Source organism: Tachypleus tridentatus, chromosome 11 (assembly GCF_004210375.1).
Source record: "Tachypleus tridentatus isolate NWPU-2018 chromosome 11, ASM421037v1, whole genome shotgun sequence".
Taxonomy (NCBI): Eukaryota; Metazoa; Arthropoda; class Merostomata; order Xiphosura; family Limulidae; genus Tachypleus; species Tachypleus tridentatus.
Window position 1 is genome coordinate 76712577 of NC_134835.1, and position 25073 is coordinate 76737649.

The following is a 25073-nucleotide window of genomic DNA, read 5'->3' on the forward strand; positions in this document are numbered from 1 at the left end:
ACATTGAAATTTTTGTTTTATATGTTACAGATTTTTCAGTGGGGTATAATATTTTGTTAAATGTTTGTTTGTTTTGAAATTAAGCACAAAGCTACATAATGAGCTATCTGTGCTATGTACACCACTGGTATCGAAACCCGGTTTCTAGCGGTTTGAGACCTCAGACATTCCGCTGTGCCACTATAGATCAATATTTTTCAGAACAACTGTGGCATTTTAATCACTGGTGCTATCTTTCTCAAGTACACTAGTGATCTAAACGTTGTACCTGTCCTAAAAATAATTTTCCTTACTCTAAAAGTTGTAACTTGTAATCAAATAATAGTTATACGTCGTTAATGGCATTGATAATTTGTCAACATACTTGAATAAGGAAGCACATTATGCTAATATAATAATAGACTGGCAAACAACAATTTATGCTTATAAGTTGTTGCTTGTCAATCCATTATTACGTTTAAACTCAGAAAGACCACATAAAACACTGGCTTTTACGTATTTCTTTTTTCGTTGTTGTTGTTTCTTTTTCTTCCTGCATCCGAGTGGCTCAGTAGTAAGTCTGCCAGCTTACGACGCTTAAAACCAGCCATTACACAAATGGCTCCTTTAGTGGTTTTACGCTTAACAACAAACGACCAATTAAACTCGTCTTTCTTATATATAATGTGCTTTAACCAACAACAAACTCCCCGCTGGTACAGCGGTAAGTCTACAGATTTACAACGCTAAAATCAGGCTTTCTATTCCCTTGGGTGGACCCAAGAGATAGCCCGATGTGACTTTGCCATATGAAAAAAACCAACCCATACACACACTAATTAGTAACAAAGAGAGAGAGAGAAAGAGACTTTACCTCGAATAATTCAGTGTTTTCTGTCTCACTATTATCGATTTACGAAAGTTTAAAGGCGCCTAAAGAAGAAAAAAATTAAAATAAATGTTGACTAATTTATTCAATTAATAGAGGAAAAATATGGGTTTATTTTCAAAGATAATCAAGCAATAACCATCAAATCTATTTTAAACAAGCAAAATGTTACAGTGTTACCAATTGTAGAACGAAAATTTGTTATTATTTCCTGTGGTTTCTCTCGCAATCGAGAGAGGTCGTCTCTTTCAGTTTTACTCGTTTTCACGTAGATATATCCAGGCGTTTATGTTGCGACTGAATTATCCACGGTAATGTTGTTGTTGTTATGTTTTTGAATTTCGTGCAAAGCTACACGAGGGCTGTCTGATACAACAAACCTCCAAGAAAACAACACTCATGCAACAAAAGATAGTACAAATGATGAAACAAGTTTAATAGTAAACATAATTTAAAACATTTTTACAGATTTCATTACAGAATTTACAAAACTGATTCAATCTAAAAATTGCTAGTTAGTTAGTTAGTTTTGGAATTTCGCACAAAGTTACTCGAGGGCTCTCTGTGCTAGCCGTCCCTAATTTAGCAGTGTAAGACTAGAGGGAAAGCAGCTAGTCATCACCAGCCACCGCCAACTCTTGGGCTACTCTTTTACCAACGAATAGTGGGATTGACCGTCACATTATAACGCCCCCACGGCTGGGAGGGCGAGCATGTTTAGCGCGACGCGGGCGCGAACCCGCGAATTACGAGTCGCACGCCTTACGCGCTCGGCCATGCCAGGCCTCTAAATATTGCATAGATCTCCTCATAAGTATTTCAAAAAAAAACATATAACACAACACATACCACAACAATCACGGGATACATACTAAAAACATAAATTCACAGTTCAAGGTATCAACATCCAAGGTGCACTTGCTTCCAAGAAACACGCGATCGAAGACATAATAAAAGATATTAACTCTGATATTTTTATTCTAAGTGAAACCCACTTTTTGTCCTAATACGATATTTAAAATATGGAATTATATATCGATAAGAAAAGACATATAAAGTACCCAAAACCACTTCCTCAAAGTTCATGCACAAATGCTCTAATACACAAACAATACCAGATAGACTTCTACATAGTACAATAAAATATTTCGATAAAAATTGGAGAAAAAATGAGCTGTTATGCGAACTAGACAGGTATTGCATATATGATGAAGAGAGTCTTGAACACCTCTCCCTGATTAATTTATACATTAGATCATTAAATTAAAATTAAGTATTAAAAAAGGAAAATCAGTAAAAAATAGCAATAAAAATAAATAATAATAAAAAATATAAATATGTATATACTAGTTCTAAAATAAAACAGGCACCTATGTTACAGACCTAGAAAATATGAAAGTACAATATACATGGACATTACCCTGAAAAGGGCCTGAGTTACTCGTAGGTTCATAACTCTGGTCCTCGTGTATTTACTTTAAATATACTAACAAGTCTATTCTAACAACGAAAAAGAAAGAGAAAGAGGTCTAGTGTACCTGACCCTCCCGGGTATACAAAATTTATATACCCGAACCACTAGAGAGAGAGAGAAGCTATCTGCGCTAGCCGTCCCTAATTTAGCAGTGTACGGCTAGAGGGAATGCAGTTAGTCAGCACCACCCACCGCCAAATAGTGGGATTGATCGTCACATATATAACGCCCCAACGGCAAGCATCTTTGGTGCGACGGGGTTTCGAACCCGCGACCCTCAGATGACGAGTGGAACGCCTTAACCCACTTGGTCATGCCGGGCCTTTCCACGATCTTAATATTTGTACGTTTATTCGTGTATACTCTTTTTGTTTCAAATTAAAATCATTTGAAAGTATTTAGCAACATCACATGAAATTTTATTTTTACAAGAGGTGATGTTAGTAGTATTCCTGGCTATGAGCATTTTATAGGAAGCACAGAAATTTGTTTTAATCATGAAAATGTTAATACTTAATGGTAAGCAAAAAGAATTGTGGATTGATATTCGACAAAGTGCCAAAATCAGATAATGTTTTCCTAGGGTTTATAAAATAAATAAGATCGGATATACGAGTCTCTCTCTTTCACTTTTGACGTGTGCATATACAGTGGGTGAATACTTGAGGATTGGATAATTTGTTTATGTTTCTCTTACTTACCAATGGAACAGGAGATTATAAGAGTTCTCTGTAGAAGAAAATTCTGAATTTTAAGGAATGTCTTATAAAAGAAGCATTACTAGAAAATGTAGTGAAATATGACATTATGAAATAACTCAACGTGAATCATCCAAGGGAAATTTTTTCCTTAAAATTTGTTAACTTTTTTTCGAGGATGGTACTTGTTATCTGAATTATGAAAAGCAAGGATATAAAATTAAAATACTTTTAAATGTTTTTGATAAAGTTGCACACAGAACATTTACCAAGAAAATCACATTGGTAGGGTTAGAAAAATTATCTCTTCAGATGTGGTTGATGAGTTAGCAAAATGGATAGACGAGTGGCTGAATGGAAGAAAGCAAATGGTTGTTACAAATGGTATTATGAAAAGGACTTTAGGTTGTATCTACAAAAATATTGAATAGAAGTCTAAACATATTATTATTTCATTGTGTAAGTCACTGGTTAGGGCAAATTAGAGATACTGTAATCAGTCTTAGGAAATACATTGAATTGTTGGAGCCCCCCGCTAGTACAGCAGTATGTCTTTGGATTTACAACGCAAAATCAGAGGTTCGATTCCCCTCGATGGGCTGAGCAGATAGCCCTTTGTGGCTTTGCTATACGAAAACACACACACACTGAATTGTTGTAAAAGGTCCTGAGAAAAGTTACTTGAATGGTACCTGGGATGGAGGATGTTTGTTTATTTTGAATTTCGCGAAAAGCTGCACGCGGATTCTCATATTAGAAGAAATGAAATCTTTCAAACGGTTTTTCTTGAGAAAAAAACAATCAGTAGTGATCTGTTTAAAATTGTAAAGATAATTAATAGTATTGATGCATCATTTTTTTATACTTAACACAGAGACACAAGTATAAATATTAGCAGAATAGAAGTCATCTTCAGCTAAGACAGTTTTATTTCTCTAACGAGGTGGTTAGCCTTTGGAATGTGTTGCCTACGGATGTTGTGGAGGCAGTAAGTTTAAAACAAAGCTTGCTAGAAGTATTCTGCAAGATAAATTGGTAATTATTAACTTATTGATATGTATCCAAATAAGTCATTTATATTGCACGAGGTTGATTCTCATTTAAGTTCTTATAAATGAAGATATTAAATTTATATTTTACATTATAGAAATGGTATGTGACTGTTTTTCTTCTCTTTTTAACTTACCAATGGACGTACAAGCCATTTAATAAAGATGAAAAATGTAAGACCTAATAAAGGATTTGAGCATTGAGTAGCAGTTTCAACAAAAGAAAAATGACAGACCGATGGTTAGCTGCACTGCTGACTACAAATGCCCAACATAATTGTGTTTGTCACTGGTCAAAATTAAATAATTAGAAGCAGCAATTTCGCAAGCAAGTTTCTCAAATTCTGTATCAAAATGTTTTTTTTTTTTTTACGATTTAGCTTAAAAACAACTGCTTCAGAGGTCACCTATTAATCAAACATTGAATTACTTAAAATTATACAAACAAGATTCTAAACAGTTTCTATAAAAATGTTACATTAAAAAAGTATTTATCCATTTCACGGTATCGCCAATAAGTAAGTCATTCAAAGGATAACAGGATGCATATTTTTATTTACGTAATGACATATCGTAGATCAGTAATATTTTCGTTAATATGCTTTTTGTTCTTCTGATACAAAATGTTTGGAATATACGAATAATTGTTGTTTTGAATTAAGCGCAAAGCTACACAATGGGCTATCTGTACTCTGCCCATCACGGGCATCGAAACCCGGTTTTTAGCGTTGAAAGTCCGCATACATACAGCTGAGCCACTGGGGGCCTATATAAGAACACAGTACGTATGTGTTTTCTTATGGCAAAGCTACATCGGGCTTTCCGCTGAGTCTACCGAGGTGAATCGAACTCCTGATTTTAGCGCTGTAAATCCGCAGGCTTACCACTGCACTAGAGGGTGATAATAAATGAGGAAGCTTGTTTGTACAAGTTAAGATGGTTGAAAGAAAGTTGCAAAGCAAAATTTAAACAAAGAATAGGTCAAATCCGTGACAGACTACAAGAAAATTCTGCATTGAAATGCAGGTTCTTAAAATTTCAGTAATTAATTTCAAATCAACAAAAATAATTTGCAAAATTTTAGATATTGGAGCTAACAATTAAGATCTTTTGTCAAAGAAAGTCTTTTAAGTATTGATTAAATCTGCACCACCAAAAATGAAAAACCATTTTGTTAAAATTGATATAATTAGTCACGTTGGTAACTATACATTTTTGTAAATTTAACATTCTAGACAAATTCGACAGGTTTTTTTTATCGTTAAGATATTTTGCACGTTTCTTTCAGAGTAAGGCTACATTAGACTATCTACTGAATTCTGCGTGGAGAATCGAACCGCGGATTTTCAACTTGTCAGTCCGTAAACTTACCACTGCCCTTTGTGTTCAGTCTGTTCATTTCTTAGCTCAAAATTCAGCCATTTAGCTAAATTCACATCTATTTCTCAATTTTCCTGACCGATGACTCATTGTGTAAAGCAGTATTACCTAACACTTGCATAGAAATCAGTTTGCATGAGAATGCCAAAAGTAGATAGGGAGAAGTTTGGGTACCATGACCACATACTTTATTTAGGAATTTTTCTGTCTCTGCTAACGTGTGTATTAGACCATACTTGATCCCTTCAGTATACGAGTTTGAAAGAATGGTTTTATTTCTAAAGTAGTAATGCTCGTGCCCAAGGAGATTTTGCTAAAGAGAGAGATGACTATATAATAGTGGTGTCAAGAAGTTCTCACTTGGACACACGACTTTTGCTGGTGCTCTGGCTGAGAATGATACTGCAGCATACAAGTAGAGAAGGCTTAAAACTGAAATCGAGGAAGTTGAAATTCTCTTAACACATCTTAAGGAGAAATGGAGCGTACAACTAGCCACGATGAGAGACTGGTCTCAATCTGTTACCAACTAGACCAAACGAAAAGTCCACCTTTGAATCATATTGTCAACAATTTGTGGCCAACTTCTCAAAATAGCAACATCAACTGCTCTCACGAAAGTCTAGATACATCTTAGATTGTGACCAAGCATTCCATTCCTTAAAGCTAAAGCTTAATTTAGTGAATGGTTCGTTGCTGACCTAGTCATAAAAAGACTACAGTATCTCTTTGTATACCAAAGATAGAATCCGAAAGAAATCATAGGATGATGAATAACAATGCCAAAAAATATGATTTTGTTGCAATTCATCACTTAAATTCCTAACATGGAAACACTACTTCACCACACGACGAAACCCGATGAGTTTATAGAATATCTTGATCTTCAATACACTGGAGAAGTTCAAACCATAGCCATTTTCACTATAGCAAAGACAAGCCGTGAAGCAATGACTCCACTTATGGGTGAATACCGATATTAACATTCCATTTATTTTTACGTAAACTTTTAGTTTAAAGTAATGGTAAATATTTTATTAAATTCCTGAGCTGGACAATTCTAGCAGAAATATATTTTGGTATAATACAAGACATTCAACTATGAACCAGCTAGTTTATACTTCATGTTGGAGAATAACTTGTGATTTATAAAGATATTATAATCTATTTTATGTAATTATATTTACACTATATTTTCCTTACAGAAACCATCAAACGTGTTGTATGATTTAGTTGCTGCAATGAACTTGTTGCATCAGGGTTGAAATTGTTCTCTACGCAACCAGATGCCATTCTCTCAAAGTAGCATTTAGCATGAGGTTGCGTCACCATGTACGTTATTTAAACCTTAGCCTGCTGTTCGAAATATTCGTTTGTCTATGGTAGTTATTTTATTTTCATCTTGCACGTATGTCTATGTCTTTAAGTAAAATGTTGATAATAAATCACTGAACACGCTTAAACATTATGGATTTCAGAAAACTTGCTTCTTATATGGGATTTATTTTGCAGTCGTTAAGTGGTTTTGCTTGCTCAAGAAATCTCCTAATAGGGAGAATATTAAATTAAAATTAAACGTTTGTTTCGCTTTTTAAAGAATTTCATCTTTTTTTCATCGGATGCTTTTTTATCTCAGGTAAGGATTTTAATACGTTTATTTGTTGTGTAGCACAAAGCTACACAGCGAACTGTTTGTGTTCTATTCACCGCGGGTATCGAAACCCAATTGTGCATTATAAGCTCACATACTTGCGCTGAGCTTAAAGGAGGAATTCACACACGTACAGAGAAAGGATAAACTTTAAACAGTCGAGCAACTGGAACGATTGAATACAATTTAATCAACTTCACTGAAAATAAAATAACACAAACCATACAGAAAATTATCAAGTCAAACAAACACCTCTCTAGGTTTAACGTTTTGTAGAATAAGCATAAATAAACGTGACGCAAAATTTTAAACCATGTTATTAAAACTAAAACATTCACATTAATTGAATAAAATATAACGGAATATAAGAATAACTGATTTAAAAAAGTTACACAAACCATGGCAATAAAAATGAGAATTTACATTTATGCAGTTTTCAAGAAAGAGACATTGATGGTCGATTTAACATGCTAATTTATATGTTGTTAAAAATGTTCAAGTGCATTTACATAATTTACCCACTGTACCAATCAATGTAATAATCGAATAGAAAGACTACTGGTTTGAATTTTTTACATCAATATTATCACAAGAAAGTACTTTTCGGCAATCCACTTTGGACCAGTATTTTATAAGCTCTGTAACTTTGTGCTTTGGTAGGAAATCAATGGCATCATTCTTTCTTTTCTCCTTCATCAGAGGTTTCACTAAAGGGGATTCGTCATATTGGGGATATGGCTTTGCTATCCAATTATCTAAAATATCTTCGGCTTCACTGAGTAATTCTTGAGACTCAACTGGAGTTATTGAAGTGAGGTCTGAATCCTGATCTGAGTCACAATCCTGATGGCGCGAAGGACAGGCCAAACCAGAAGACAGTGACTTCTTAGGGTTTGATCTTGTATGGAAGTTTGGTTTAATATTAGAAGACCCAAAATAACGTCTTTTTTTCCAAGAAGAATTTGGAATTGTCGAAGCATTTGTAGTGATCTCAAGCGGGGATATAAAAAATGAGTCTGAAGCAGAAATTCCAAACACAGATATGAAATCTTCCCATGAATAACTATATCCCGAACGTTTCATTCTTTGTTGAATATGCTCATAGTATCGAAAGTACCGGGTAAGGTCTGTTAAACTACTAGTTCGACGAACAACGGGTTGTGACATCGCAAAAGAAGAAACAGGAACTGTGTGATTGCCAGAATCATCTGGTAGACTCCCAGCATACAAACTTTCCTGAGAACATGCAGAACTGGTTACTGTTTCCATTGACGGAGATTTTTCTGTCCTGGATTCGTTAGTTTTAACATTTTCATCAAGCTTGTTCTTGCTATCAGAGTCTCCACCGATATTTTTTGAAGTCATCACAATCCAGCAGTCAATTATAGCGGACTGTCGATCTACTTTACAGGCTGAGAAAATTACAAAATTTAATATTTATACACAATAGAGATATCTAAAGTTCTAAAGTAGCATTACGAAAAATATTAACTATAATTTAGCTTTATGCAAGTTTAATATGAAAATACTTATCATATGTAGCCTATTATTATTTGTTTGAGATTAAGCACAGAGCTTCACCATGGGCTATCTATACACTGCCCACCACAGGTAACGAAACCTAGTTTCTAGGGTTGTACGTCCGCAAACATACCGTTGTGCCACTGGGGGAAATCCTATTATTAATGCTCCTCTTACTAATTCTACACTCAACTAAAACATACTAATAGACAGGCAGAAGCTTCTATCGCGTAATTTAGAAAAGTGGATAGAATCTTATTTATTGACTTTTTATTCTAAGTAACGTAACAAAATATTTTAATTTTCTTCTCCAGAATTAATGCAATTTTCAAATAACAACTTAATGGATTAGAAAACTATGAAATGTTATTATATAGTAATAATTAATATTAAATATGGATAAGACTAATTGTTGAGGTTTATTAATTCATTACTTCCAACATCTCTCAGTTAAATATAAAAAAATATAGGCTTAATGTTATGTAGTATATAGCATGTTGTATCCCTTAATATTTGGCCTACCTTTTCTCCAGTTTACTGCACATTAAAACAACGATATGCAATTTTCTAAGCTACGACAGACAAAACTGCTTATCTTACAATTTCAGGTAGTAAAGATTCAACAAAAACAAAATAGTATTCTTGTAAGAGTTTACTTTTAGCTTACCTTTAAATCTTTGAAGTAAGTTTGACCTTAACCAAAGCCACAAAAACCTAATACTAATTAGTTAGGCCTAAGGCTATTTTCGAATATATGTTTTTCGTTTGTTTTTTCAAATAATGTATTAATTTTAAATCTAATAGAAATAGGCTTTTACTGAAAATAAGTTAGGCCAGATCAATAGCTTATTAAGCATTTTACTTGTACGTTATATTAAACCTAATATAATAAAAACATCACCTGTTTTTCGCTAACATTACATCTTATCAAACTGAAAAATCCTTAGTAGAGAGCGTTCTAATAACTACACTTTCAAAATCATTTTCACTTCGTTTATATTATCATATTACTTTTTCCTATAATTAGATATAGATGGTTAAAAAACAACTGTCATTTCACCAGACAGACTTTTCGATTTTCTTGCGCTTTACAGTATTATCTAGATTATTTACAACAAACAGATACTATTTACACTGTGCATTTGTAAATTATTTTAAAATGTGATTTACCTATATGTCCAAGTTGGTTGTTTGTTTTTTTGAATTTCGCACAAAACTACACAATAGCTTTTGCTCTAGCCATCCCTAATTTATAAGGGTAATGCAGCTATTCATCACCACCCATCGTCAACTCTTGGGATATTCTTTTACCAACGAATAGTGAAATTGATTCTTACATTACAACACCCTCACAGCTAAAAGGACGAGAATGTTTAATGTAATGAAGATTCGAATCTGTGACCCTCAAGTTAGGAGTCGAGCCCCCTAACCAAGTTCAGGTTGTTAATTATTTGTTACAACTATTAATATTTTAATGAACTGGATACTATTTACTGTCTTAAAATTTATACTGAGCAACCTGTTGAATAAATACTATTTAAAATTTTAAATCATGCGACATATTCATATTTTTACGGTACCAATAACTAGCTTTCAAAAGTAATTACCTTATTTCGGTTTATACATGTATACACCCTTTTCAAAATATTAATTGCACTCAAATATTTATATTTCCTATGAACGCTTTCTGTACTACATTATTTCATTTGGATGCATAAATGCTTCTGTGAAGCAGGAAGTGCCCCCCGCTAGTACAGCGGTAAGTCTCCGGATTTACAACGTTAAAATAAGAGGTTCGATTCTCCTCGATGGGCTCAGAAGATAGCCTGATGTAGCTTTGCTATAAGAAAAACACACAAACACGAATCAAGAAGTAAAATTAAGTACTAGCGTAGAAATAACCCTTTTGTTCCTTTTCGTCATCAACATATTTATAAAGGCCATTAAGTTATATTGATTTATTATTTACATAATTCACATAAAACATTAAAAGTCCTATTACAGTTTTTTTTTATCTATAGCAGAACATGTAATAGTCCCAAGCTTGTTGGACTAGCCTAAGAAATATACAGAGGTAGAAAACGTTATATTAAAATGATTTGAAAACTCACAACATCGTCGTAGTGTTTTCGCATAGAATAGCAATGAATGCACATCTTACTCTACACCTGACTTGTTTTGAAATTCGTGTAAAGCAACACGAGGACTATCTGCGCTAGCCATCCCTAATTTAGCAGTGTGAGACTAGAGGGAAGGCAGCTAATCTCACTACCCACTGCCAACTCTTGGGCTACTATTTTACCAACGAGTAGTGAGATTGACTGTAACATTATAATACCTCCACGGCTGAAAGGGCGAGCATGTTTGGTGCGACGGAGATTCGAACCCGCGATCCTCGGATTACGATTCCAATGCCTTAATCCACCTAACCATGCTGAGCCCTCTACAGCTGATTGAAGTTTGCAAATACTGAATAGTTACGTATTGCAAACAACTTTTACACATGTGAAATTCTTCACTTTTTCAAGATGAAGATACTTCCTATGTTGTATACTGTTGCCTAAGATACACTGAGATATTTTGTTATTGATCATTGTACTCATGGAGTTGGCTTTTTTCCTGTTACAAAAGATCACACTTTACTTGCCACAATCAGTGTACAACTTACTGCAGGTCTCTTTTTGAGTGATCCTTAATACTAAGTTGATCAATATTCGTTTGTTTTCAATGTTGTTAAATAGAATGTATATTTCAATTTGAAAATTATTGCATATATTACGTTCGTAATAACACAGAAAAATATTTGCAAGCGTCAGACCTAGGAGTGATCCCATGACCACTCTTGTCTGTCTGGTCATAAAGATGGCCATTAAAAACGAAGTGATTATTGCTGAAGACCAATTTAAGAAGCTGTTTGAAATTTTGTTAGTCAAAGTTAGAATACAGAGTATTTATGGTAGGGAATAATTGTAGAATAATTACTTTAGCTGTTTCTTCAAGTGAACTGTCAGTGAATAAAGACTGAATATCAAAGTTAGCCATAACTAACTGTTCTGCTTATGTGCTAGTTCTTCAACTGTTAGAGCACAATCTTCATCATGTCGTCCTGTTGAGTTTAATTAATGACCTGCTGCTGGCTGCATCACTTAAGCTGTTGTCACCTGATCTGAATTTCTGAAACCACCTTGAATGTTTTGCATTGTTTCTGCTGCACTATTGCCTGTTTTAAACTCATAAAGCATTATATGCCTATTGTGCTCCTCAGACATATCCATCTTCATAAAGATTTATTTGATTAATGATCTGAAAAAGTGGAGTTAGGTTAGTTTCTTTTATTTGTCTGAACATTTTTTTTTATACACACCCTACTACATAGGCCCGCATGGCCAAGTGCATTAAGGCATGCGACTCATAATCTGAGGGTCGCGGGTTCGCATCCGCGTCGAGCCAAACATGCTCGCCCTGCCAGCCATAGGGGTGTTATAATGTTACGGTCAATCCTACTATTCGTTGGTAAAAGAGTAGCCCAAGAGTTGGCAGTGGGTGGTGATGACTAGCTGCCTTCCCTCTAGTCTTTCACTGCTAAATTAGGGACAGCTAGCACAGATAGCCCTCAAGTAGCTTTGTGCGAAATTCCAAAACAAACAAACAAACAAATCCTACTACATATTTTAGTCATTAGAGCCTTCTACAAAGACAGGAATGATAATGGACTCTCTGTATTAAATTTAAAGTTACGGTCAATCCTACTATTCGTTGGTAAAAGAGTAGCCCAAGAGTTGGCAGTGGGTGGTGATCACTAGCTGCCTTCCCTCTAGTCTTTCACTGCTAAATTAGGGACAGCTAGCACAGATAGCCCTCAAGTAGCTTTGTGCGAAATTCCAAAACAAACAAACAAACAAATCCTACTACATATTTTAGTCATTAGAGCCTTCTACAAAGACAGGAATGATAATGGACTCTCTGTATTAAATTTAAAGTTACGGTCAATCCTACTATTCGTTGGTAAAAGAGTTGGCAGTGGGTGGTGATGACTAGCTGCCTTCCCTCTAGTCTTTCACTGCTAAATTAGGGACAGCTAGCACAGATAGCCCTCAAGTAGCTTTGTGCGAAATTCCAAAACAAACAAACAAACAAATCCTACTACATATTTTAGTCATTAGAGCCTTCTACAAAGACAGGAATGATAATGGACTCTCTGTATTAAATTTTCAAACATTACTTATGGGATGACTTAATATTTAAGAATTTCTCTATAATAGTTTTTTTAACAATGTTATTTATCAAATGTGTATGCAATACATTTTATTGTTCATTTGATTGTACTGTTATCATTTAAATCTATTCTTTCTAATCTTCTGATTAAATATGTAAACTCATTCGATGATAATGTCACGGTTTCATTAACTTAAAAAAAATATTTAGATCTGATAATGTAATTTAAGGAAATTCCAAACTGTATGTAGTAAAGGATTCTTGGTATTACTGTATTTTTACTATCTATTATTTGTTTCCTACATATGAAATAATGCTTTATAAAGTTACTTAAAGTTTCAGAGTTATGTATAATTGTTAATCAGAATAATCTAATAATTTATCGTAAAGTTTTACTACTTTGATGTTACAAGAGAAAATAATCTTTTTGAACTTTGTTTTGATTACATTTTTATTATAGTTTAATAAAACACAATTGCTCTACATTTCTGCTTTCAAGTAGACATAATTGTTTCATAACACACAGATACAATCTTTTTTTTTTTTTTTTTAGAAATTTCTGTGGTACGTACACAAAATATATATACAAATTTTCAATTTTTCAGTTGAAAGATAAATAACTGCTATCTTTCTGTCTTTATAATCAGGACTGTTATTCTACATTTTGCCACATTTAATAATAACTATATGGTTTCAAGTATTTTTATAATTTAATTTTCAAATGAAGTGAATGCTAAACAAAGTGATGAACAGAAAATAGGAGTTTCACACATGGTCTTATCAGTTGTACAGTGTAAAAAGTTGTGTGGGTTAGAAATCATAGTTCTTATTAATATTTAAGAAAATAGAGTATTTCAAAAGAAATACAGATTAAAGGTATTTTTAAACTGGTATTTAAATATAAATGTTAAACCTTACATTAATTTACTAAGGGCTTGATTACAAATAGTTTCATTTACCTATATCATCAATTAATTCCTAATTTTGCCTGTATATAGTTCCCCATTTCACGATTTATCTGAACAATGTTGAAGTGTCTTTCAATGAATTTTTCAAGAACTGACAGATCACTCTCCTCAGGTTCAAATATTCTGAAAACATTTCTAGTAAACTGAGCATGGGATACTATATTCAAAATGTATTGTAGTGTTTGTATATATCAAGCCATTATGTATATAAATTGATACTTACCTAATACAATACTCTTTTTGAGTCTGTGTTTATTTTTCTTTTATTACAAATCTACAAACGAGAACAAGTTACATAGGTTTATCTCTCATGGATTTCATAAAACTCAATAGCGAAACAGGTAAGGAGTGGACACATATTACCTTCCATATAGCAGTCTTGTCCTTAAAATTTCTATTTCAGTAAAATCTAACTATTAGGTTTTTGGTTCAAGAGACTGGATATGTTGATTCGACCACTACTTAAGTTGTGTATCATTTCTGTTATGTTTTTGTGACGATCCAGCTGTTCATTAAGGCTTTGAATAACATTCGTTTTCTCTTGTATAACTGCCTCATGCTGGTTACATAACAACTCCAGTGATGACACCTGAAATGCAGTAAGAAACAAATTACAGTTAAATAATTTTGTATTTTGCAAAACCCAATCAGGAAAAAAAATAGACATAAAATATTCCTAAAGATTCACTTTCTCTCATATGTGGATTTAATCTAATAAGTTAAAAGTACACAACAACTGAAATATCAAATACATCATGCTACAAATATATTTTTATTCAAAATAAACTTATTTATTACTGATCAAGAACAATTAAATTTTTGAAGCATGATTAATGATTTCCTATTTGTAATAATGCCATTTGTCAGTGGAAGTCTTTGAAAGCCAGTAACTCTACCTTCACAGAAAAGCTTGAATTTTTAAAATGATAAAAAATAAACATGTTGTTATTGTTTGTTTTGTTGTTAAGCACAAAGTTAAATGATGGGCTATCTGTGCTTTTCTACCAAGTTATTAACATTGAAATTATAGTATTAAAAGTCCCGTTTAACTACTGAGCAACCAAGGAGGCATTTGCTGTTAATACTGAGAATAATAACTATTCTAATACAAGTAACTAGAAAATTATACTTTAAAAAAAGAGAAGCAAATTTGTATTGTTCGGTACACTGTTCCTGATGAAGACTGATAAGAGGAATGAAAGCTCACAACTAAATTTAAAAAAAAATTTAACAAAGAGAACAGCAACTTGAAAATAGTTGATAACTGACCACACACATTAATAAACATTTGTTTTTAAAACAGTTTCTGTAGAAAAGAAAACAGCAACTTGAAAATAGTTGATGACTGACCAGACACACAAATAAACATTTGTTTTTAAAACAGTTTCTGTAGAAGGAAGTTAATATTGTGAGAAGTTATTTCATGATCATCATGTGTAGTACAAATCATAAGGACAGTTACATTTAAAACCTTAACAGAGGAAGTTACAAAAAATATAAATTAATTAATAATTTAGTGAGACCAGACTCATTTTGTATGAAGGAAAAATGGACAGTGTAGATACCAATTTAAGTTTGGTTTTCATTCAGAAGTAATAATGTTTGTCTTTAAACATTTGTTCCTTAATTTACTAAATTTCTTTTTCAAAGTTGAGTTTAATTAAATATTAAAAAATAAAATGTTTATTTCTTCTGTCACTAATACATGAAGCAAAACATCCACATTCTTTATGAGGGATTATTATTCTTCAGAAGGATGTCATATGGTTTTTGACAACAAACAAACAGATCAAAACATAAATCTCAAAGAAAAGAATAACCTCACAGAATGAATGTAAGACACACACATTAAATATTAGCTAAATCAACATGGAATAATTCTATAATAGTTATGGCATCAGACGCTGAAATTGGTAAAAAAAAATGCCACCATGGTTATTGGATAAATTATAATCGTACAAGTAGCATCAAAAAATATTATTTCAAATGTAATGCAATTGTTATGGAACTAACTAGTATGTTTAAAAAGCTATCAAAATAACTTGGGCTCTAACAAAAACTTGTTTAAACTGAAGTGTTCCTTTGGTCAAAACATTGAAAAATAAATCCCTTTAGTAAGAGTGTAAAGAGCATTTTTATCTATTTTTTTGTTTAATTCTATTAAAATATTTCACTCTCAAAAAATGGCTTGGCATAGCCAGTTGGTTAAGGCATTCAAATCGTAATCCAAGGGTTGCAGGCTCGAATCTCCGGTCACACCAAACATGCTCACCCTTTCAGCCATGGGGGCATTATTATGTGACAGTCAATCCCACTATTTGTTGGTAAAAGAGTAACCCAAGAGTTGGTGGTAGGTGGTGATGACTAGCTGCCTTTCTTCTAGTCTTACACTGCTAAATTAGGGATGGCTAGTGCAGATAGCCCTTATGTAGCTTTGAGCAAAATTCAAACCAGAACAAATCACTCTTAAAGAGCACTATCTTTGACTGATAAAGACCTCACCTCTTGCTGAAGTTTAGCTTTTTCTTTTTCTACTGATTGCATTTTCTTTTGAAGAGTGTCTCTCTCATTTTCTAGTTCTGAATACTCCTCTTCTTTCTTTTGCAAAGCCTCTTCTGACTTCTGTAGGGTACGGTTTAGTTCTAAAAATTTACAATAAAAAGTACTTTTGAGTAATTCTACAAAAATTTATATTTACCTGTTATCATACAAGAAACGGCTTTTTTATGATAAGATAATATAGTTAATATATAGATTATACGATTATATAACTTAATGTATAATGTTACGAATATTAGAATTTAAAGCTTTTTTATTTAAATAAAAATGTTAAATATTACCAAAAAATCACTTCTTCAAATTTGAAATATTCTTTTATGAACAAATACAAAACTCAATTTAAACTTGTTTATGTAATTACATTTTTTAACAATGTCATCACCATTAAATTCCAGATGGAATATAGAAATCATAAGCTTTTAAACACTTTTTGCCTAAAATAGATTGAGAATTTATTATTTTGTTGCTTACATTGTCACTAATAACATAATAGCCACACAAAAACCCCAAAATAAAATGCCATCAATATGAGAACTAATCTCACTATTTACTGCTCAGGTCCACTACGCATTTTACATAGAAACTGGGTGATTTTATTTGATCAGTTATTTATACCAAACTTTGTAATAGTTAAAAAAATATAGTATGAATAGAGAATACTGTAAAAATAAATCAGTAATGTCACCTTTCAGTTTGGTGTCCTTTTCTTTTAGTTGTTTTGCAAGATTCTTCTTTTCATTTTCTAAGTCAGAAATTTGCTGTAACATCCTTGAAGATTGTGCAATATATATGATCTTTATTTTCAAAAGCCCAAATAAATATCACTAATTAGTTTCATTAGAGAGGAAACAAACTAACAACAGTATGTCAGGTGCCTCTAGTCTGGTTCAAGTAAAGACACAAGTTTACGGTGCTACTAGAGTGCATCTAGTTTGATTTAGTAGAGATATTATACTCTTAAAACATTCTAACATTCTAAAATATAAAATAATTTAAATAATAATTGTCACTGAATATTATAATTAATCTTTTCACTGCTATACACTAAAGAATACATAGCACATGCTATTCTTTTCTTCCTATATCTACAAAAAAGATGTATTTGATTTGGCTATGAATATGTGTTTTTAATGATTATGTGTTATATAAATCATATGACTATAGTATATCTTCAGCAAGATAACATATTTTCACAGAAGTCTTGGAGTAAATTCTGTGGTTGTGTGATGTTCACTGCTTTACTTCTGCCAAGTGTATCTTGTTGTTTAGTCACTATGAATAAATAAAAAAACACTTTTCTTCACTTGCACAAGTGGTTTTGGCTGATTATTCTATCATACTAGAATAAGCACAGCAGAAATGTTGGAGAAACTCCAATATTTATCCCAATGGATGCCTTTAGAGTATATACTGCTTGTGAATATATCAAGATATATAAATAATGAAATTGAGAAAAATAGGCCTATAAATATTTGGTAAATGATATTTTGAATGCAACTAAAAGACGAATGAATATGACATCACAAAACAAAGGATTCTACCATGAAATAACAAACAACCTATTTTAGTGGACTTGAAACTATGTACCAAACACTGCAAGGCTATAGCAAAATTACAAGAAATAAACACTGCTACTGTAGTGAAAGAGTAAGACAAGGATTTATTGCAATTAAGTGAAGTATATCACTTTGTACATGGCACTATATTTCAGCTACTAACAATCACAAATAAAACCTGATTGACATTGAATTAAAATTCTAAATAATTTTAAAATAAGCACTTCCTAGCCATGCCCTTCCTAATTTTATCATTTTACTCACACCATTTCTACGCTTTCTTGTAGGCTTTATGTGTTAGACTAATAAATCCTTGTCTATTTGAAAAACTTTATGCAGTCAGATAAACTCATGTAGACATAACTTTATTTACTAAAACTACTTGTAAAGTAATGGTATTTACAATAGTTTATAGAGCTTAAAACAGCTATGAGTAGTCAGTGTACGACATGGTTTTATGACGTGAAAGGAATTCAAAATGTATGAACACTGTAGTAAAGAAAAGTGTCTAAAAATGTTTATAGTAGTCTATGAAATGAATCAAAGCTACATCATTTCAAATTAGAGCAAATATAAAATTGTAATAAAGGCATGTGTAGCTGGATATAAAGAAACATGAATAGGTGTTCACAAAGTGATATGTGTGATTTTGAACCTTGTATGGGTATTTTAGGCCTAAATAACTTGGGAAAGCCCACAGAAACTGTATTTAGTGCAATGTTTATTTTTTTAGGAAGCTACATGTGGGTTAGGTATAATTTAAGTGAAATAATTTGTAAATAAAAATTAAAGTTGAAATTGAAGTCAAACAAGTACACAATGATAATGACATTGTGCCATAGTGTACCATACTCATGGCATTGAAAAGTTTGACTAACTAAAAAAAAACAAACAGGAAGATGATCCTGAATTGAAATGTGATATGCAATCCAGATTTTTTGAAAAATGGCCTTTTTAATCATGTGAGATCTGTTGCATTTGGTTGAGAAATTTGTAATACAAGTTCAGGACAGACAAATGCAAGGGTATTATTTATAAAGATTGAAGTGTTACTTATCCATAAATGAAAATTTACTAATATAACACGAATATGAGATTCTACATAACAGATTTTGGATTTGTACACAAAAGTATAAATATATCTATGCATAATACAACTGTTTTTTTATAAATAGATACTTTCATTATTGAATTAATGCCTCTTGGAAAGTTAAGTGAAAACAAGTTTTTAAGTTCATTGTTTGATAATGACTATGTTATTTCCAATAACCTCATAATATAACAAATAAAATGACATAAAATAGACATGCAAACAAACAGTGAAGGGAGACATACGAGTCTTGTTTCTGTTTCATCGTCTCACTATGTCGCTGCAACATTGCATTCATTTCCAGAACCGAGTTGTAGTCAAGCTGTAGATTCTCCAAACTTTTCTGCACAGATTCTAGCCTAGAATAAAATAAAATTATAATATTCAGCAGTAATGTTGTACAAATAAAGTTTTTGTATGAAATAGGTTTAGAAAAGTTTCCAGAAAACTTTCAATAATTTGTCAGAGGTCTCTTCACAGTTTGTTGTTCATTAAATTGAAACTTTCATTTAGTACTAGAAAAAAGTAAATATTGCTAGCTAGCTTTTTCATAACAAAGTCACACAGAAACATAAAATTATACATTTTTTTTTAGGTTAGGTAACAAGTTTAACAGCTAATAGTTTGATGAAACACTAACATACTAAATCACAAAACTATTAATTCATATTCAGATCGTGCTATATTACCTCAGGTGGCTTAACTTAAAATTAGAGTGGATGAAACATACTTCATGATAAACTTGACTGAGATACATATGTTTAAAACACAACATTTAACATCTAATAAAATACTTAATGCCAATCAGTGGTTTACTGATTGCATGGAGTTTGTTATTTGTATAGTGCACCTATTTTTAATTCATACTGTGCAGATTACCTTTGAGCATGATCTATGATGGCCTCTTTGTGTTCCTCTAGCTGTTGATCAAGTAAAGTATTCTCCTGTTTGGATACTTCTAACTCATGTTCAAGTGCTCTCTGTTGCTGGACAGCCTATAATGTGAACATGTAACATACCAATGAAGATGATGATATATTTGGGCACCATATTCACTACTAAGTGCACATATTAAACTCTAATTTCTCATACACCTTTGAGGACTATCAGACATATTAATACAAAAATATATATATAATATTAAAGTAGACAATCAACTGTTTTACCTGTTCTTTTACGCCTTTCCCTAAATTGTTCTTATAGATAGTGAGATATCTTTAAACTTAAGAAACAAATTGTTTTACATATTAAATATTAGAAATAATTATAGACACAATGAATGAAATGGATATAAAATATCATGGGATTGCTTTCCTACTACTGTATGAAAATAAATTGCACCAAAACACAGAAACCTATTCAGATTTTACACTGTGATTTAGCCAGATACTTTCATATCAATGCAATACTAATAAAAGTACAAGTAGCTATGTTATTTTTAACAGTAATATGGTAAATACACTAACAGCTTCCAGGAGGGGAATGACAAATATGTAGAAACAAGAGTTTTGTCTCGTAAAACTACTTTATGCAATGGATTGAGGCAAAATATTGTTTCACTGGGATATATGTTTGAAGGATGTAATTACAACTAGTACTGTTGATAATAGAAGCTGTTAAAACAGCAAGCATAATCCCTTTGAACATGATGTTAAGTAACTCAAGAGACACTGCTTTATAAGACAATTCGGTAGAGATCTTGCTAACTAAAAGTGTGAACAGTAAGATACATACCAGCATGAGCTGACCTCAATCAACACATGGCTGCTTAAAAACCAGTGCTTAGGAAAGATAAAAGGCTGAAATGAGCATCACATTCTAGACAATCATAGAAGCTGGAGGAGAGTGCTCTTTTCAAATAAACTAATGACAGAAAGAAGAATGTTAATTTAGTCAACACACAACATCTACAGTGAAGCAATACAAGTGTGGGCCAAATCTCAGCCACTTCTTTTGGGAAATCTATACAAAAGAAATGACCTATATTCACCAGCTTTACCTACTATTGATTCTAAGCTACACATAGTTTTCTAGAAAGTTTAAAAGTTTTCAGTACATTCAGTCTTTGTTAAGCAATACAAAGAAAATTTGTGCAAGTATTATTTTTTCTTTAGTGGCATGACTGTAAACAACAAAGTTAGGTTTACAAAGTTTGATTATCAAGAATGTAAAAATTTGCTTTAAAATCAGATTCAAATTACTTGTACTTTGCCATTATCTGCCACTAAGAGAAACAACTCCAAAATCCTAGCAGTAGTAATAATTTCAATTTGTATCTACTCATCTGAAACAAGTACTTATATTAGCTGTACATATCTTATTCTTGAAAATATGCTACCACAGTAGTAAATGAGAAAGTTAAAAAATAACCTTATTCCCTTCATCTAGTCACTCTTGTTACCAAAGTTCACTTCACATAATTCAACTCAGAATGAAAGTATCATTAGGTGTCTTTTAATTTTTGCTAGTTCTCAGACATTTTCATCTTTAAAGGTAACACACTTTGGTGTGTCTAACAGCAGCAATACCTTGATCAACTTCTTGTATTAGTTGCTTCCTTCTACAGGTCTAGTTAAGCAATAAATATCACAGTGTAAGTGTTCTGGGTTGATGTAACACAAAAGAAATGTGAAATTCAGCCAAAAACACTTAACTGAAAAAGAAAGGGTAAAATTTGCTTTGGTTAATAAAGCAGCTTAGCATTACTCACATTGCATCATGTTATTCATGTACTATAAACTTTTACTTTCATAATGTTTGGCTCCTAATTCAACTAAGAATTATCACTGACTTACATGGAACAAAATGAGATGTGGTGAAGTAAGAGTTAAACTGAATGTATTTAAATTAATGGATAAAAGTATGCAATGTCAGTAATGCCAATTATTTTATTTTGCTATGTTTGAGAAATATCATATACTGTTTAAATTAAATAAAAACTGTGCTTTCCATTTTCACTCAAAGTATCTATTGATGGACATGGATATAAAAGAGTATTTTTTTTAAATAAAAATATTTCAACTTCCTCTAACCTTTAACAAGTTCATATCTTCTAAAAACTCCATCCTACCTGTCTTGTGAGTTCTTTAGCATCTTCTGAGCGTCTCTCTGATTCTTTGAGCAATTTACGTAGCCTTAAAGCCTAAATTTCAAAGACAAGTCACAGAGGTTTTAGTACTCTTTAGATAAGTATTCACCAAATCACACATGTTTATGTCATATATTCACAAATAACAGATGTAGCTACAGGATGTTTAAATCTGAAAATACCAAGATTTAGTTATATGTACTAAAAGAAAGAGAATTGATGTACATCTTAAAAACTGGAAATCTAATAGAAAAAAAATTATTTGAAAAAGCAACTACTTTGCTCTCTCTGACAAATCAGTCCAAACATAAATCACCATTGGGTTGTTCAGTGAGTCAGTCTCAGGGGTTCGGCAGAGGTCAAGACACACACACCATGTGTGTCCATTCAGTTCACCCCACTCGTATGATTCGTGATGTCATGCTCCACTTGGCCATCATTGGCTGCAGCTGATCACGTCACATCACTTGGCCTTAATATCTGTGCTGCAGGGAACTTCGTACACTTAGCAGTCGATTTGTGACTGTAGTAATCATGCGTCATTTGTCATTTTTTCCCAATCTTTCAATCCCTTCATACTATGTTAAGCAAAAACAGAAAGTGGTTGGACGAATATATACAATATGGATTCACGTGTATAATGGAACATGATGGGAATCAGTGTCCTCAATGCATGATTCTCAATGACAAGTTAAGCAAGTCTAGTCTAGCACAGGCAAAACTAAGAGAACACTCCATAAAGCTGCATGGATACAGGAAATACAAGAACACAACACTTGCTAAATTTAAGGTAAAGAGAGCCAGGTTTGATGAAAAGGCTACTTTGCCTGTTCTGGGCTTTGTACCCATCAACAAACTGATCCTCACAGCATCGTACGAAGTTGCGTACTTGATTGCAAAGCAGGGCAAACCACACATCATTGGTGAAGTACTTGTAAAAACAGATGTGTTGAAGATGGTGAATATCATACTGGGAAAAGCTGCTGAAAATAAGTTATCCCAAATTCCTCTTTCAAATGACACCATCAGCAGCAGAATAGATAACATAAGCAATGACATCTTGGCTCAAGCAGTTGCAGATCTGATTTCAAAATTCAGCCATCAACTTGACAAGACCACTGACATTTCCAATCTAAGCCAGCTTGTTGTATTCTGTATTCGTGAGCTATGTGAAGAATGACGAGATAAAAAAAGGTTTTTTATTTTGTAAGCCTCTTACAACAACAACTAAGGCAGCTGACATGAAGAAACTTGTGGATGACTTCTTCAGAGACAATGATCTTTCGTGGAATATGGTTTCTCTAGTTTGTTCAGATGGAGCGCCAGTCATGCTGGGATGAAACTGTGGTTTTGGTGTGCTGGTGAAAGCCGATGCACCACACATCATTGTAATGCACTGTGTTCTGCACAGGCATGCATTGGCAACAAAAACCTTGCCTTCAAAACTGGCAGAAGTATTAAAAATTGAAGGGAATGTGTGAACTTTGTGCAAAATAGTGCCCTGAAGCATCACATCTTCAAAGATCTGTGTAATGAAATAGGCTCTGAATTTGAGGTACTTCTGTACCATTCTAACTTCGGTGGTTATCCCAGGGAAAGGTGAATCGTGTTTTTGCCATGCATGTGGAATTAGCCCTGTTTTTGCAAGAGCACCAACACTGTCATGCAGATTGCTTCGAAAAATGAGTTCATTCTCATTTTGGCGTACGTAGCCAATATCTTCAATGCTATCAAATCATCTCAATCAATAGATGCAGGGTGGTGAAGTCAACATCATTGAAGCAGAAGAAAACCTGAAGGCTTTTCAAAAAAAGCTACTGTTATGGATATGAGGAACAGAGAATGATAACTTCGCAAACTTTCCCCTGCTGGATGACTGTTTATGTAAGGTCGAAGATGTGTCTGAAATCGGAGACATTTCTGTACACGGGGAACTGAAGCAAGCAATTGCCATGCACTTAGATGAACTCCCAAAGTCTCTCGATGGATACTTCCCCACCAGAGAGTCATATCCAGCATAGGTGAAACAGTCGTTCACGTTTAGTGTTGTGACAGCAGATGTTAATGATGAATACCTCGATGAAATCATTGAACTTCAGCAGAGCCAGGTTCAACAGCAACTTTACAGAACAACGCTCTCAACGTTTTGGTGTCACCAAATCGCAGCATACCCTCTTATTGCTAAGAAAGCCCTTGAGATACTCACACCGTTTGTTACAACGTATCTTTGTGGGCAATCCTTTTCAAGGATGGTAGACATAAAAGCAAAGAAAAGGAACAGATTTTGTTGCAAAAATGATATGAGAGTGGCAATTGCCAAGATGAAGCAGTGCATTTCTGAACTTGTCTATGAAAAGCAACAGCAAAAGTCACATTGATTTGCAGTAAATATTCATTGAGTTATGTTTTTGTTTTTATGTGAAATTCATGTTTTGTTGGTTTTGTTCTTTGAACACAAAGATATTGTGTGTACCTGATTATGTTCCATTTTGTGCACTAATAAAATATCTACCTATGTTTTTAATTTGAAAAAAAATCATATTTTATTTTTCCAATTACAAAGAGTTCAGTGACTGCAAGTACAAAACCTCTAGGGTTCAGTACCTCCAACATGGTTTAGAACCACTGTATTAGATATTTTTGTTTACATATGAAAAACATAAATAAACAGAACCACAGATATAGTGAGGTACATTATTACAATATTAAAATAAGTCAACAATTAAGTAACATTTACAGTTAAAGTAAATCCTGAAACATACATTTACAGTTAAAATGCTCATCATTGAAAAGAAAGGTACCAGATGCTTCACAGTTAACTGAACATGGAAAGTGTTGGTACATTGTATTGGAGAAGTAATATTGATTACAGTTACTCAATTTACTACGTATATCTATATGAAATGTGCAAACTTTTAGTCAAATGTACAAGTCTGTTTTGCAGAAAAAATTAGAT

The 25073-nt window shown here is 32.8% G+C and overlaps 2 protein-coding genes across 4 annotated transcripts in view; both read right to left on the bottom strand.

The window, feature by feature from the left end:
• Positions 1 to 7532: 7532 nt before the first annotated feature.
• LOC143232513 (uncharacterized) lies at positions 7533 to 14318 on the bottom strand. Its single transcript, XM_076468077.1, has 2 exons — positions 14188 to 14318; positions 7533 to 8532 (listed from the first exon to the last, which is right to left on the bottom strand). The coding sequence occupies exons 1-2, from the start codon at positions 14192 to 14194 to the stop codon at positions 7676 to 7678; spliced, it is 864 nt and encodes a 287-aa protein (XP_076324192.1). The 5' UTR covers positions 14195 to 14318; the 3' UTR covers positions 7533 to 7675.
• LOC143232511 (protein CIP2A-like) overlaps positions 13290 to 25073 on the bottom strand; it is a 67853-nt gene continuing 56069 nt past the window's right edge. For all 3 annotated transcript variants that reach the window (XM_076468074.1, XM_076468075.1, XM_076468076.1), the window contains 6 exons: positions 22100 to 22171; positions 19909 to 20024; positions 19275 to 19388; positions 17069 to 17151; positions 16327 to 16466; positions 13290 to 14413 (listed from right to left, as the gene is read on the bottom strand). In XM_076468074.1, coding sequence (XP_076324189.1) covers positions 14234 to 14413; positions 16327 to 16466; positions 17069 to 17151; positions 19275 to 19388; positions 19909 to 20024; positions 22100 to 22171 — 705 coding nt within the window. In that variant the 3' untranslated portion in view covers positions 13290 to 14233. The remainder of the gene's footprint in view (positions 14414 to 16326; positions 16467 to 17068; positions 17152 to 19274; positions 19389 to 19908; positions 20025 to 22099; positions 22172 to 25073) is intronic.